Raw genomic sequence first — 15,856 nt, forward strand, 5'->3', positions numbered from 1 at the left:
TCAATATCCTGGTTCGATCTAACTCTGCACAGGAAAGGTTCCACCGTCAGGGCAAACAAAAGGGGTGACAGGGGACATCCCTGTCTGGTACCGTTTCTTATTGGAAAGGCTTCTGATAATAGCCCGTTGGCCTTTACCCTGGCTATCGGTTCTGTATATACCCTAGTAATCTTTTCTAGCATATTTTTTCCCAATCCAATGTGTCTGAGTACGGAAAACAGAAAAGGCCATCCCACTCTATCAAATGCCTTCTCTGCATCCGTACTCAGCACTACATAAGGGATCTTTTTTTCTTTTGCTACTTGCATCAAATTGAGAATTCTTATGGTATTGTCTTTTGCCTCTCTAGATGACATAAAGCCTACTTGATCCAGATGTATCAGGTTTGGGAGGAATTCTGCCAATCTACTTGCTAAGATTTTAGTCAATACTTTTAAATCCACATTTAATAGGGATATTGGCCTATAGCTGCCACATATAGCTGGATCTTTACCCTCTTTTAGTATTAATGAGATATGGGCTGTAAGTGTGTCTCTCGTCAGCTTCCCATCCAAACCTGATGCATTGTATAACTTTACCATATATGGTCCTAAGATATGGAACAGTACCTGATAATATTGTAACGTTAGGCCATCTGGGCCAGGTGCTTTCCCAGGGTTCATTGCCTTAACTGCCTGTTTTATTTCCTCTAGTGTAATCTCAGCCTCCAAGCTTTCACGATCCTCCTCCGAGAGTCTAGGTAGCTGTGACTGAACTAGATATTGATCTATATCTTGTTGTTGGGGGGGTGTCTCCTGTAAGTTATACAGAGAGGTATAATATGTCTCAAATTCTTTCAATATTTGTGCAGGTAAAGTTTTTTTAATTCCTTCTCTTGAGGTAATATATGGTATATAAGATCTCGTCCTCTGCTCCCGAACAGTTCTAGCCAGTACTTTCCCACATTTGTTACCCGCCTCGTAATTTAACTTACAGCACCTTTGTAAGGCAGCTTTTGCTTTATACTGCATCAAATCTGTTATCTTTTTCCTGACTAGTTTTAACTCGATCAAGGTTGCATCTATCGGTCTTTGTTTATGTTCTGTCTCTAGTTCCCTAAGTTTTCCTAGGAGTTGTGACAGTTGCTCATTTCTTTCTCTTTTAATACGTGCTCCATGTTTTATAAGGAGCCCTCTCACGACTACCTTATGGGCCTCCCAAAGTATTCCCATCTTACAATCCGGTTGCTCGTTTATTTCAAAAAAGCTTTTCATTTCTTTCTCGACTTCCCTTAGTATCTCTTCTTTTTGTAGTAGGCTTTCATTCAGTCTCCAGAAGCTCCTCCCCTGTGCAGAATTCGCTGTTAATTTATATAACAAAAATATAGGTGCATGGTCTGACCATGTGATACTGCCTATACTTGTATTTTGAACTGATTGTAATTGGGCATGAGGTATAAAAAAAAAATCAATTCTAGAGTAGGTCTTATGCGGTGTAGAAAAGAATGTGTATTCTTTTTCAGAAGGATGTTGTAGCCGCCATGCGTCTATAAGTTGAGCATTATATAGTATTTTTAAAATCTTTTTATTCCTTCCTGCTGAAAAAGTCGATGTCCCTGTTGATATATCCAGGGCTGGTGTTAATGGGCAGTTAAAATCTCCCCCCATAATTAACTGTCCTTCTGAGAACCTCATGAGCTTCTCTACTACCTTAGCTATAAAGCTATCTTGTCTGCTATTGGGTGCATATATTGTTGCTATTGTTATTTGTATTTCCCCTATTTTCCCCCTAACAAACAAGAATCTTCCTTCCGGATCCTGCATTTTGTCTTGGAAAGTCCATGGAACAGAGTTTGCAATGAGTATGGAAACCCCTCTTGCTTTTGCTTGTGTATAAGTGGAATGGTATGCATATGAAAAATTTCTATTTTTAAGAAACGGTAATTTATCTGTCCTGAAGTGCGTTTCTTGTATCAGCGCTATACTAGTATGTGACTGCTTTAATTCAGATAATAACATGTGCCTTTTTTCTGGGGTATTAAGTCCCTTTACATTATATGAAACCACCTTTACATCCTCCATCATTCGCTCGTGGATAAAGAAGAAAAAAAAAAAAGGAAAAAAACCCCCCCCCCCCCTACGGATTCGAGAAGGTCGGTCTCTACAAGAGAACGGCCTTCTCTTCCGTAGTTTCGGATAACAAAAAATGTATCCTTATTTCACACGGCCACTTTCGTGCCACTTGTGTGACTTTATTAGTAGGGTCGTGCCCCGAAGTGACTCTCTGTGGACTCTCCCCCACCTCCTCCCACCACTTTTTATCAACATATTTTGGCCATATCTTATTCTAAGGTCTACCGGCATTCCTCTCTTTCCCTTCATGGTCTTTGGTTTCCCTTAATGGACAGTGACATTCCCTTCTCACTGAATTACAAAAAAAAAAAAAAAAAAAAAGAAAAAAAAAAAAAAAAAAAAAGGAAAACATCAAAATACTTGAGTAATGGTCCCGGGGATTGATGGGGAGGGGGTAGGGTCGAGGGAAACCTCCCTCTTCCCCTCCCTTACTTCCCCATCTATCCCTCCCCCCATCTACACAAACGCTATTCATCATAATATGGATATCACAACATTTTCATATTCAATAACTCAATCCTCCTCTTCTCATCCCCCTCTTATTCTACCGAATTAAATTGTGAGTTAACCTTTATATACTTCATAAAACACACAACAGAAAAAAAAAAAAAAAAAAAAAAAAACCCCCCCCCCTCCCCCGTACCCCCTATAATATTAGTGACAAGAGGAACAACTTCCATTCTATATTTCAATAACTGTGTAAAAGGGAAAAAAAAAAAAAAAAAAAAAAAAAAAAAAACCCCCCCTTCCACTTCCCCATACCACCTATAAAATTAGTGACAAGAGGAATAACTTCCATCCTATATTCAAAACTGTGTCAAGAAAAAAAAGAAAAAAAAAAAAAAAAAACCCCCCCTTCCACTTCCCCATACCACCTATAAAATTAGTGACAAGAGGAATAACTTCCATCCTATATTCAAAACTGTGTCAAGAAAAAAAAAAAAAAAAAAAAAAAAAAAAAAAACCCCCTTCCACTTCCCTATACCACCTATAAAATTAGTGACAAGAGGAATAACTTCCATCCTATATTCAAAACTGTGTCAAGAAAAAAAAAAAAAAAAAAAAAAAAAAAAACCCCCCCTTCCACTTCTCCATACCACCTATAAAATTAGTGACAAGAGGAATGACTTCCATCCTATATTCCAAACTGTGTCAAAAAAAAAAAAAGGAGGGGGGGGGGGCGAGAAGGATGTATCAATAATTAACCCTTATTTCCCTTAGGGGGATCTCACTACAGTCTCTTAATAGTCAAATTTCTTTATCTCCTCTCTTCTCTCGATAGGGTCTCTGGTCTTTTCTCCCGTTGTTGATGGTATACTGGCGGGTTCTCATTAGGCAGTCGATTCAGCCAATTTACTATTTGAATAGGGTCTGTCTCTATAAACGAAAAGAATGCCATCCTGTCTTGGTATGTTCTAAGGTTAAAATACTGTCCATTCCTACGGAACGTTACCGAAAATGGGAACCCCCATCTATATGTGCATCCTGCTTTTCTTGCCAATTCTAATAATGGTCTCAAGAGAGCTCTTCTCCTCAGTGTACCTCTGGCAATGTCTGCATATATCTTAACTGGTACTCCTTCCACTTTTATATCCTGGTTATCCCACACTAGCCTTAAAATCGCCTCTTTATGCACATAATGAAATAGTCTACAGATCACATCTCTCGGTCTTCTCTCGTCTTTGCTTCTAGGGCCAAGGGTTCTGTGTATTCTTTCTATCTCCAAATGTTCCGGATATTTATCCTTCATGATCTGCTTAAAAATTTCCTCTGCTACTTCTGTCAGTTTTTCTTTCCCCACCATTTCAGGTATGCCTCGTATACGTAAATTATTACGTCTGTTTCTGTTTTCTATTTCCTCCAATTGTAGTTGTATCTTCTCATCTATCTCTCTTTGTATGTCTCTTGTTGATTCTAGTGATGTTACCCTCTCTTCAATACTTTTTCTGGCTACTGCTTCCTCCGCTAAGCCTATTGTAATATTTTGTATGTCTTTCTTTATTTCCTGCATTTCTCTCTGATGTACCTCCTCTATTTTGCTGATCATCTGTTCTATGTCCGATTTAGTTGGGAGGGCTTGTAGCATAGCTTTTAGCTCCATGTTGTGAGATAAGCTCTGTACATAAGTGCAAGATGTATCATTCTCCCTTTGTCTTGCCTCTGGACTTTCAAGGTAATTCTCTGAAGTAGGGGAGGCAGTCAGAGAGCTAGGTACATCTCCTGACTCTGGGCTTGTTAGGGCACTATTTCCACTTCTTGCCATTTCTCTTGACGTCTTATGATTATTAGCAAAGTATTTGTCTATTTCTCCTTCTGGTTTACTTATTTTAGGTTTCGTCGTATTGTTCTTTCCTTTTCTTTTTTTAGTTAGTGTCATACTTTCTTTTTAATTCTATGGCCTATTCTCTCTCAACTTCTATTAACTCCCCTAGGATATTTTATTCCAAATAACCACGGGGAAAAGCCACAGGACAAACAACCAGTAAGAAGAAATGCAGTCCCTTTTCCTCTTCAGTCTCTTAATTTAATCGTTATAGATATCACAGTCAATAGCCATCCAGCATACAATAGAGATATACGGGAAGGGGTATAAGATAGAAAAGAAAAAATATTATCTCACCCACATTCCAAACTGTCCTTCCAATAGGGTGGCTATCCTTTCCCTTAAAAAATACCAGTATAAGAGGGAACCTGGTTTAAAGGGATAACCCGCATGGGTTGCCTTGTATCTGATCCAGGCCGACTCTCAAGGCCTCTATCCTCTGCAGCTCCAGCCTCTATCTCCGCTCCTGGAGATTTTAATCTGTACAGACACCAAGCAGGGGGGCTCACCATCCAGGTACTCTCCCCTCCTCATCTGCAGCACTGGTTCCTCGGGAGGCTGGTATCCTATTCTCCTCCTGCTGGTCTTGCTTTCTTGCCTCCGTAACCTCTATTTGCTCTGGCTGATGGGGAATTTCAGCAATAGAGGCAATCAGCTGGAGGTTTGAGATACAGCCCCTTACTTGATCGAGCCGTCGGCGCTCCGAACGGCGGGACCGGGATGAGCTCCGCTTCTGACCTCCTATGTAATCTGGCCGCTTTTCCCTCCTCACCCGAGGTGCGGGCTATTCAGATATCGGCGTCCGGGTCACGGCTCACTTAGCTCTGCTGCTTTCGGGTGTACTCTCGGCGTCTCTACAGGCTCTGGCGGGAGAGGTGTCCAGCGGGAAGGCGCACAGCCCACACTCACATCGTCACTTCCGGGCACGCCCACCCCAAAGTTCCCAATTCACCTGCTCGCCTTTGATTTTTCTCAGTGAATGTGAAGTGTTCATTGATTGGACGTCATTGCCGCTCCTTTACACCTCACAGTTGCTCGGCACAACACTCAGAAGAACGGTGTGGACTACTACAGAAATTTGCAGCTTATAGGTATCTTGTGTGCATACATATAGTACTTAGGGCCAAGTGAGGGGGAATCTCCCCATGGAGATGTCAATAAAAACCCAACAGATATTCTAACCCTTCTCTACTATACCTATAACCAATATTTAGGCAGAGGGTTGGCTGCTGCACAGCGCTGTGTATGATGATGTCTGTAGTATCTGATTTGGTCCTTTATTTAGGAAGAATAACATTTCTCAGATGTTTGAGGTTAAAGAAACCGCATAAAATCTGACCACGCCAAGTCCTTTCTATGGGAAGGTTGGTGAAGGCCAATTCACACAGGATCCATTTGTCTTATCATTCTGGTGGTGAGTATGATGGTACTGTGGTCAGCATTCATTGCAGCGCTGAGGTCCTGATCCCACCAAGGAGCCCCATGTGCCTGGAATCTTCCCAGAGCTCCGCATTTTCCCCTAAATTCAAAACCACATTTAAAGGTTAAAGAATGACTCTGGACTCTGCGTTATTGTGCAGACAATGCAGTGATCCTCCTCCCCCCCCCTTTTCTTTTAATCATTTATCATTAAGGAAATATGGAATGACGTGCCCACTAATTTTATAGTGATTTGTATCTCAGACACTCAAATTTGTGCATGTTATTATGTTGGTGACAATCACTCTGCATTCACCTCTAAGGCTTAGCTGCAGACCACTGAAGGAGAGCGATTTGTAGCAGACAGAGCTGTGCTGCTTATGAGGCTAACTGAGGTGGCCGCCCCAGGCAGCATAGATGGAGGCATGATGGGGGGGAGGCACTGAGTGTCCATGTCCAACTTTCTGTCCTCAGTACATGTTTAGCCCCAGGGATCCTAGCAACCAGTGATGCTGTGCAGCCCCACTGCTGGCAACCTAGCAACCAGTGATGCTGTGCAGCCCCACTGCTGGCATCCTGGCAACCAGTGACGCTGTGCAGGCCCACTGCTGGCATCCTAGCAACCAGTGACTCTGTGCAGGCCCACTGCTGGCATCCTAGCAACCAGTGACTCTGTGCAGGCCCACTGCTGGCATCCTAGCAACCAGTAACGCTGTGCAGGCCCACTGCTGGCATCCTAGCAACCAGTAACGCTGTGCAGGCCCACTGCTGGCATCCTAGCAACCAGTAACGCTGTGCAGGCCCACTGCTGGCATCCTAGCAACCAGTAACGCTGTGCAGGCCCACTGCTGGCATCCTAGCAACCAGTAACGCTGTGCAGGCCCACTGCTGGCATCCTAGCAACCAGTAACGCTGTGCAGGCCCACTGCTGGCACCCCAGCAACCAGTGACTCTGTGCAGGCCCACTGCTGGCATCCCAGCAACCAGTAACGCTGTGCAGGCCCACTGCTGGCATCCTAGCAACCAGTAACGCTGTGCAGGCCCACTGCTGGTATCCTAGCAACCAGTAACGCTGTGCAGGCCCACTGCTGGTATCCTAGCAACCAGTGATGCTGTGCAGGCCCACTGCTGGCATCCTAGCAACCAGTGACGCTGTGCAGGCCCACTGCTGGCATCCTAGCAACCAGTGACGCTGTGCAGGCCCACTGCTGGCATCCTAGCAACCAGTGACGCTGTGCAGGCCCACTGCTGGCATCCTAGCAACCAGTGACGCTGTGCAGGCCCACTGCTGGCATCCTAGCAACCAGTGACGCTGTGCAGGACCACTGCTGGCATCCTAGCAACCAGTGACGCTGTGCAGGACCACTGCTGGCATCCTAGCAACCAGTAACGCTGTGCAGGCCCACTGCTGGCATCCTAGCAACCAGTAACGCTGTGCAGGCCCACTGCTGGCATCCTAGCAACCAGTAACGCTGTGCAGGCCCACTGCTGGCATCCTAGCAACCAGTAACGCTGTGCAGGCCCACTGCTGGCATCCTAGCAACCAGTAACGCTGTGCAGGCCCACTGCTGGCATCCTAGCAACCAGTAACGCTGTGCAGGCCCACTGCTGGCATCCTAGCAACCAGTAACGCTGTGCAGGCCCACTGCTGGCATCCCAGCAACCAGTGACTCTGTGCAGGCCCACTGCTGGCATCCCAGCAACCAGTGACTCTGTGCAGGCCCACTGCTGGCATCCTAGCAACCAGTAACGCTGTGCAGGCCCACTGCTGGCATCCTAGCAACCAGTAACGCTGTGCAGGCCCACTGCTGGCATCCTAGCAACCAGTAACGCTGTGCAGGCCCACTGCTGGCATCCCAGCAACCAGTGACTCTGTGCAGGCCCACTGCTGGCATCCCAGCAACCAGTGACTCTGTGCAGGCCCACTGCTGGCATCCTAGCAACCAGTAACGCTGTGCAGGCCCACTGCTGGCATCCTAGCAACCAGTAACGCTGTGCAGGCCCACTGCTGGTATCCTAGCAACCAGTAACACTGTGCAGGCCCACTGCTGGCATCCTAGCAACCAGTAACGCTGTGCAGGCCCACTGCTGGCATCCTAACAACCAGTGACGCTGTGCAGCCTAACTTCCAGCATCCAGTGACACTGTGCAGCACCACTAGCGGCATCCTTGCAACCAAAGATGCTATACAGCCCCATCACTAGCATCCAAGCAACCAGTTGCACTGTGCAGCCCCACTACCAGCAACCTAGCAATCAGTAACACTGTGCGGCATCCTAACAACTAATGACACTGTGCAGCCCTCCTACCAGCATCCTAGCAACTAATGACATTGTGCAGACCTCCTATTGGCATCCTAGCAACCAAGATGTTGTACAGCACCACTGGCAGCATCCTAGCAACCAATGACACTGTATGGCATGGCCGCCAGCATCCTAACAACCAACAATGGAGAGCAGCAAAATGGGCCACCTTAGCTTGCATGTGTCTCCCAGCACAGCATTAGACTCAAGTGATATTTTAGGTATCTATTTACTTGGAGTAACATCATCTTTTATGTTTTACCAGAAATGATGGTATTGTATTGTGTTTTGTTTACTAAAACTCATTAAAGGGGAACTGCAGTCTGCTCATATAATTTGTAATAAAAACATATTTGCCATTCTGAAGATTCCCTTCAACCACTTTGCATATTATTTTTATATATACTGTGATTCTGTACTTGCCAAATATGCTGCAGAAATCTCCCTCCACTAAGTCTGGCTGCAGCCATTTTAACTGTGGGCAGCTGAAGCTGCTGCCTGCTCACTGAATTTACATACGCACAACTACACACAAAAAAATATATATAATGTTTGGGGGTTCTTAAGTAGTTTTCTAGCAAAAAAATGCTAATTTTTACACGTGTGACAGAATTGGCTAGGATTGGAAGTGGTTAACCATGCCCCATGCAAACACAGGGAGAACATCTAAACTCCATGCAGAACATCTAAACTCCTTGCAGAACATCCATACTCCATGCAGATAGCCTGGCTGGGATTGCAACCAAGGATCCCAATGCTGTTAGACAGAAGTTGTAACCACTAAGCCATTGTAGTGCCCTGTGGCCTTGGCTCAGTGCTGATTTGGGGAGGAGTTATTGAGCCGGTTACCAGGGGAAGGTTCTGGGAATCTGTCTACAGACCCGGTACTGTCGCTATGGCCAACCCATCTCAGTTCTTTTTTCAGTTATAAACATGATAAGCTTGCTGTAGACGGGAATAGAAGAGTCACCCTATGATGGGATTAAACAACGTATTGTGGTGGGTCAGGGAGGTCATTATGGGGAATTCTTAGGAAAAGAATGATTTTAATATTTCTCGTACGAATAGCGGTGGGTATATGAGAGGTATTGGCTGACTAAATACAGTATATTCACTGGTTACGCCATTTGGCCCCACCAGAAAGCCATGGTAAGCTGGAACTTTATTGGAAGAGTTCGCCCCCTTCTTCCCCTTCTCCCTGAGCTCTCTGTTTACTTATTTCCTTCTTTGAATGAACTGCAGCAAAGCTTGGGCTCCATTCACACCTGAGTAAAGTTATTGTGTCCCAATAAATGTACAGATGTACCCAGTAAAGTGGCCGGTGAGTGTATATTGCAATGCATGTTAAACGGGCCAACTGTGTGAAAGTAATCCCTCTCTGGCCAGTCCCTACTCTGCTCTGCTAAACACAAATGTTCCCATGGATATAGTGCCAGTACGGGGCAAGGAGACACAAGTTGGAGGATTTGTGAGGTCAGGGACTGATGTTGGGCAGGATGTCCTGGCTAGTAGTCGGCATTTCAATTCATCCGTTGGGTTAAAATTATAAAAGATATGAAGTGCAACTATCAAGAGATGCATATAATATATACACTCAGTGTAGTGTATTCTTCGCGCCTAGGAACAGCTAGAGGGTGGGATGGAGTTAAACTCTAAGGGGGAGCAGCAGCTATAGTGTGTGTGGGTAGAATGGAGTGAATAAATCCCAAGGGGAAATTGGGATTCAATAGCGCTTGCTAAATGGGGATAATAATAAATATTCAAATAGACTAAAATATCACTAAAATTCCATTACATAAATAATTAAAATTCATAAATAGTATACCCAATAAATAGCATAAATTAATATATCAGTTAAGTGTCATAAAAAGTGCATCATTTGTGCCAAAAAAATAGTCCAATAAAGTTCATAAGTGAATAATGAAAACAGATTGCGCTGTCAGTGCAAATCAAAGTGCAAAGTGCTCAGTGCTGGATCTTCCAGAGGTCCATTAACCAGTTGAATGAAGTGACTTTTAAGGTGAATAAGATGTAAGCTTACCAGAAGTAAAGGGTCTAAGTTACCTTACGGTAAAAAGACCAATCGTGCTTAGTGGCCCTCCTAGCCTCAGATCCGGTACCTGCTGGGCTTATCCCCTACTGACCAAGGTCCCTTCCTGCTGGGCTTAACTCCCACTGACCGAGGTCCCTTCCTGGGCAAACGATATCCTCCAGGTCCGGTTTAGGGAAAGATAAAAGAATTTGCTCCAGATGGTGTAGTACCGTTAAACAAGGATTTTTATTGAAGTTCCGAGGTAAAATGTACGCACAAAGTGATTTAAAATAAGTTTTGCGCCCGCTAGCCTGAAGTCTGTAGCGTGGAGAGTGGTGGTTACCGTACTGCGTTCCAGCTAGCTTCCGGGTAGGCCTAGTACGGTAACCACCACTCTCCACGCTACAGACTTCAGGCTAGCGGGCGCAAAACTTATTTTAAATCACTTTGTGTGTACATTTTACCACGGAACTTCAATAAAAATCCTTGTTTAACGGTACTACACTTGGTCAGTAGGGGATAAGCCCAGCAGGTACCGGATCTGAGGCTAGGAGGGCCACTAAGCACGATTGGTCTTTTTACCGTAAGGTAACTTAGACCCTTTACTTCTGGTAAGCTTACATCTTATTCACCTTAAAAGTCACTTCATTCAACTGGTTAATGGACCTCTGGAAGATCCAGCACTGAGCACTTTGCACTTTGATTTGCACTGACAGCGCAATCTGTTTTCATTATTCACTTATGAACTTTATTGGACTATTTTTTTGGCACAAATGATGCACTTTTTATGACACTTAACTGATATATTAATTTATGCTATTTATTGGGTATACTATTTATGAATTTTAATTATTTATGTAATGGAATTTTAGTGATATTTTAGTCTATTTGAATATTTATTATTATCCCCATTTAGCAAGCGCTATTGAATCCCAATTTCCCCTTGGGATTTATTCACTCCTATCAAGAGATGCGTGCATAACATGGAGTCCACCTAAATCTGTTTGGGCAACGCACCAGCATTTTCTGGCAGTGTTGAAGCTTGCCTGACCTCCCCATGTCTGCACATTCCTCTTGGCCAGTGAGGCAGCCAATGGCGGTTCTGATTAGAATGTATGTGGGGGGGAAAGGTGCACGAAAGGGTGCGGGAAAGCTTTTAAGAAGAACTCCGCTTTACTGGAATGATCCAGATACCATGTGCTGCCAATCAGGAGAGGGAGGGAGGGAGGACGGGACCGGGTCCGCGGCTCTGTGTCTGAATAGACCCAGGGAGCTGTGACTTGGTTTGGGTGCCCCCATAGTAAGCTGCTTGCTGTGGGGGCACTCAACAGAAGGGATGGACCAGTATCACAGAAGAGGGACTCGAGAAGAGGAGGATCCGGGCTGCTCTGTGTAAATCCACTGCAACAGAGCTGGAAAGTAAAACATGTTTGTTATTTTTATAGGGAAAAACAATCTCTAGAAGAACAAACCTACAGAAATCTGGTTTGTAACCCAGAGATTTTCTGTACTACAAACATAGAAAACAAGAGAGGGGTGCACCTACCTAGCACAATATCATAAGACATTTATTGAAAGATTAAAAGACATGCCATACATAATACTCAAACATATGCTAAAGATAAGTATGGGAAAGGTTTCTTTTAGCAATACGCAGACCTCCAGAAAAGAAGCGCTTTTCAGTAAAGCAGGAAGACTGGAAAGGGTCTGTGGTGATGGGGCTGACGCGTTTCAAGGGAGAACCCTCTTCATCAGAGCCCTTCTTTTCTGGAGGTCTCCGGGTTGCTAAAAGAAACCTTTGTCATGCTTATCTTTAGCATATGTTTGTGAGTATTATGTATGGCATGTCTTTTAATCTTACAATAAAGGTTTTATGATATTGCGCTAGGTCGGTGCGCCCTTCTCTTGTTTTCTTTGTTTGCAGTCTGTATAGATACCCATCGTCCTGAGAGGGCAGCAAGATCCTAGAAGTCAACAAAATAGCCATCCTTTCAACACAACACTAAAGCGCAGGAGACTTTATCTGTACTTTCTGTACTACACCTGCTACTACATTTACCTCTACACTGCTACTACACCTACTACTACACCTGCTACTACACCTACTACACTGCCACTTAACTGCTACGACACCTACCACTACACTACTACTACACTGCCACTACATCTACTACTTAACAGCTACAACACCTACGACACTTACCACTACACTACTACTACACCTGCTACTACACTGCCACTACATCTACTACTTAACAGCTACGACACCTACCACTACACTGCTACGACACCTACCCCTACGCTGCTACGACACCTACCCCTACGCTGCTACGACACCTACCCCTACGCTGCTACGACACCTACCCCTACGCTGCTACGACACCTACCCCTACGCTGCTACGACACCTACCCCTACGCTGCTACGACACCTACCCCTACGCTGCTACGACACCTACTGTCTGCTACGACACCTACCACTACACTGCTACGACACCTACCCCTACACTGCTACCACACCTACCCCTACACTGCTACGACACCTCATTTCCTGGGGCGATTAGTTATGGGGGGGGGTTGGGGGGTTCTTGGCCAGTCTTCAGCTTTAATTGGCGAGCTCCCAAATAGCCCCCAGTGTGTGTAGGATTGCTTACAGATCTCTATAAAGATCATTGCTGTCAGTAATTACTCCCCTGAGAGGCAGCAGTTGCTCAAGAAACTCCTAGCAACCTCTGGAGGAACCCCAGACTTGAATGGAGCCCTGGCTGCATTAGACTGTAAGCTCCTTTGGGGGGACGGGACTGATGTGAGTGGATCTGTGTAATATGACCAAGCTATAGAAATGCCAGAAATAAATGAAATACATTTTGCAGCAGTGTGCGTGTTTCAGGCTCCCCTCTATATTTATGTCCACTCTCCCGTATGACTGAGTTTATGGGTGGAAGCTTCCGTCAGTGCCACAGGGTCAGAACAGAGAGAAGACCGCCATACCGCAGTTTACTGCACAGCTTTGATCTATAGATAGCACCCATTTATTACCGCAGCGGCCTGTAATCCCAAATCCCACATCTGATGCAGAGCGAGTCAATAAGTGCACAATAATAGTTCTGTGTGAGGATGGGGGATGGGAATAGGACACAACAGTCACAGGCATGTGCACCCCTTCCCAGTGTTCCTTTCATCTTTCTGTGTCTTTTATTCGCCATTGCAACTAATATTTATTGTTCCCTCTTTTCCTTCCTTGTAGCCTTTCACGCCTATGGAAAAGCTGGGAAGATAATGGTGGAGACAAGGTGAGCAGTGAGATTCGCTGTAAAGAAAACCGATCATGAGAGAAACACGAGGTCACAACGTAGGCTGGCCACAGATGGAGCAAATTTCTTTCTTGCAACCACAGGTTGCAGGAAAAAAAATTTACGCAATTCCCCTTTTAACCACTTCTGGACCGGAAGATTTCCCCCCTTAATGACCAGGCCGTATTTTGCGATTCAGCGCTGTGTTACTTTAACGGACAACTGCGCGGTCGTGCGGCGCTGTACGTAAATAAAATTGATGTCCTTTTTTCCCCCACAAACAGAGCTTTCTTTTGGTGGTATTTGATCACCTGTGCGATTTTTTTATTTTTTTATTTTTTTTTTATTTTTTGCGCTATAAACAAAAAAAGAGCGACAATTCTGAAAAAAAAAACAATATTTCTCACATTCTGCTATATAACATTCCCCAAAAAAAATTAAAAATCAAAAATTTTTAACATTTTAGGCCAATTTGTTTTCTGGTAAAAAAAAATCCCATTAAGCGTATTTTGATTGGTTTTCGCAAAAGTTATTGCGTTGATTAACTACGGGAAAGATTTATGTCATTATTATTGTTTTTTTTTTTTTTACTAGTAATGGCGGTGATCTGCGATTTTTAGCGGCACTGCCACATTGCGGCCGACAGATCGGACCCCTAATTGACATTTTTGACACTTTTGGGGGGACCAGTGACATTACTACAGTTATCAGTGCTAAAAATATGTATTGTTACTGTAATAATGACACTGGCAAGGAAGGGGTTAACATTGTGGGGGATCAAGGGGTTAAATGTGAGCCTAGGGGAGTGATTCTAACGGGGGGGGAGCGTGGCTTCTGAAATGACCATAGAGACCTGTGATCCTATATAGAAGGATCACAGGGGCTCTGTGATCATTCCAGAGAGAACGGTCTGCTGTGTTTACAACATTAGACTGTCCTTCTCTCTCAGCGGGGAAAGATCGCGGGTGTCAGGCGGCAATCGAAGCTGCCTGACCCGTGCATCGGCTTCCGCTGCACTTCCGACTTCTGGCGCGCGCTCGCCCCCTAGCTCCCTGCTCGTGACCGACTTAGCCCTAAGTCAGTTTGCCTGGGGCAGCCACACTGCTGCAGTAAATACACTGCGTGTGGTTGACAACCGGTTAACACTATCTGCCTCCCGCTGTCTTGTTGGGTTCTCCCAGCGGGGGGGGGTTGGGGTGAGCCATCCCTGAAGGGAGGACACATTAACCTATTGACGCTGAGCGCACGCAAATATGTGGCCACTTGGCAGCCGGGCCTTGACTCAGAGCGGCCGTATGTTTGTACGCAATAGCGCCAATAGAGCTGTGCCCAGAGCGTGCACCCTGCGCGCTCCCAGCACAGTGACCAGCGGCTCACAGAAAGCTCCCGATCACTTCTTGCGATCAGGAGTTTCCTGATCACGTGACAGGCAATCACGGCGGTCACATGGCCATAACCCTGCTCTGCCTCCCGGCAATCCAAACCCTTTAAAGGGCCGGCGGCAGCAACATCCATCCCACCGAGAGGACACGCTGATCATTGATAGCAGCTTTGACAGCCGCTGCGATAATTGCATGTAAAATCCAGCAGGCTGGTTGTACCCTATTTGATTGATCGATCAACTTGGGCACATTCAGCCTGCCCATATATGGATTGAGTCAGGGCTTGACAAAACCGAGGTGCCGGGTCGCAATGGTGACTGGAAATACAGGCACGGCAGTTCACGCAGCCGAGCCAGCCTGACGCAGTATATCTGCTGCGGGTGGCAACCGGTTAAAGCCTGCTGTTGGCTGACATTACAGAGCTGGGCCAGGCTGTGGAAGCATTCGGACAATTACTGGATCCACCCAGATGCTTGACCGTCAGCTGGCTCAACGCTGAGAGCCTGAGCCAGCCACTTCCTCCCCAACCCGACACACCAATGAGCGCTGGAGAGGCAGAGTAGAGAGCGGTGACTGAAAGTCACCACTCTCTGCTCAGAGCGGACTGAAAACAGAATGATCAGCGGTCATGTGATCGCTCAGTTCTTGGGTTTAGAGCCGTCAGGGGACAGCTGCAGTAGGGAGGCGGGTATGAAGATTTTTTTTTTTTATATGCCCTCACATCTTGTTTAAGGTAATAATTGAGCACCGGTCCTCTTTATACTGATGGTATACTTTTCTTTTACACTTCTCAGCTGCTAGTATTGTATAATTTGTACTTTTTGTGCATTGCTATGTTTGCTGACGTTTTAATACTGTGTCTGTTTCTCGCAGTATGATTGGACTGATGCTGGGGACCTGCATCGCCTTCTATGTTGTCATCGGAGACCTTGGTTCCTCTTTCTTTGCCCGTTTGCTCGGCCTTCAGGTAAATTTGTTAAAAACGTTATTGAAAGG

General features: G+C 45.3%; 1 protein-coding gene across 2 annotated transcripts in view; it reads left to right on the top strand.

Annotated features, from left to right (window-relative positions):
- The window catches only part of SLC38A10 (solute carrier family 38 member 10), a 111,840-nt gene that overhangs the window by 13,357 nt on the left and 82,627 nt on the right, over positions 1-15,856 (top strand). For both annotated transcript variants that reach the window (XM_082271794.1, XM_082271795.1), the window contains exons 3-4: positions 13,433-13,478; positions 15,734-15,827. In XM_082271794.1, the coding sequence (XP_082127920.1) occupies positions 13,433-13,478; positions 15,734-15,827 (140 nt within the window). The remainder of the gene's footprint in view (positions 1-13,432; positions 13,479-15,733; positions 15,828-15,856) is intronic.

This window comes from Pelophylax lessonae (genome assembly GCF_965119305.1).
Source record: "Pelophylax lessonae genome assembly, chromosome: 11".
NCBI classification, from domain to species: domain Eukaryota; kingdom Metazoa; phylum Chordata; class Amphibia; order Anura; family Ranidae; genus Pelophylax; species Pelophylax lessonae.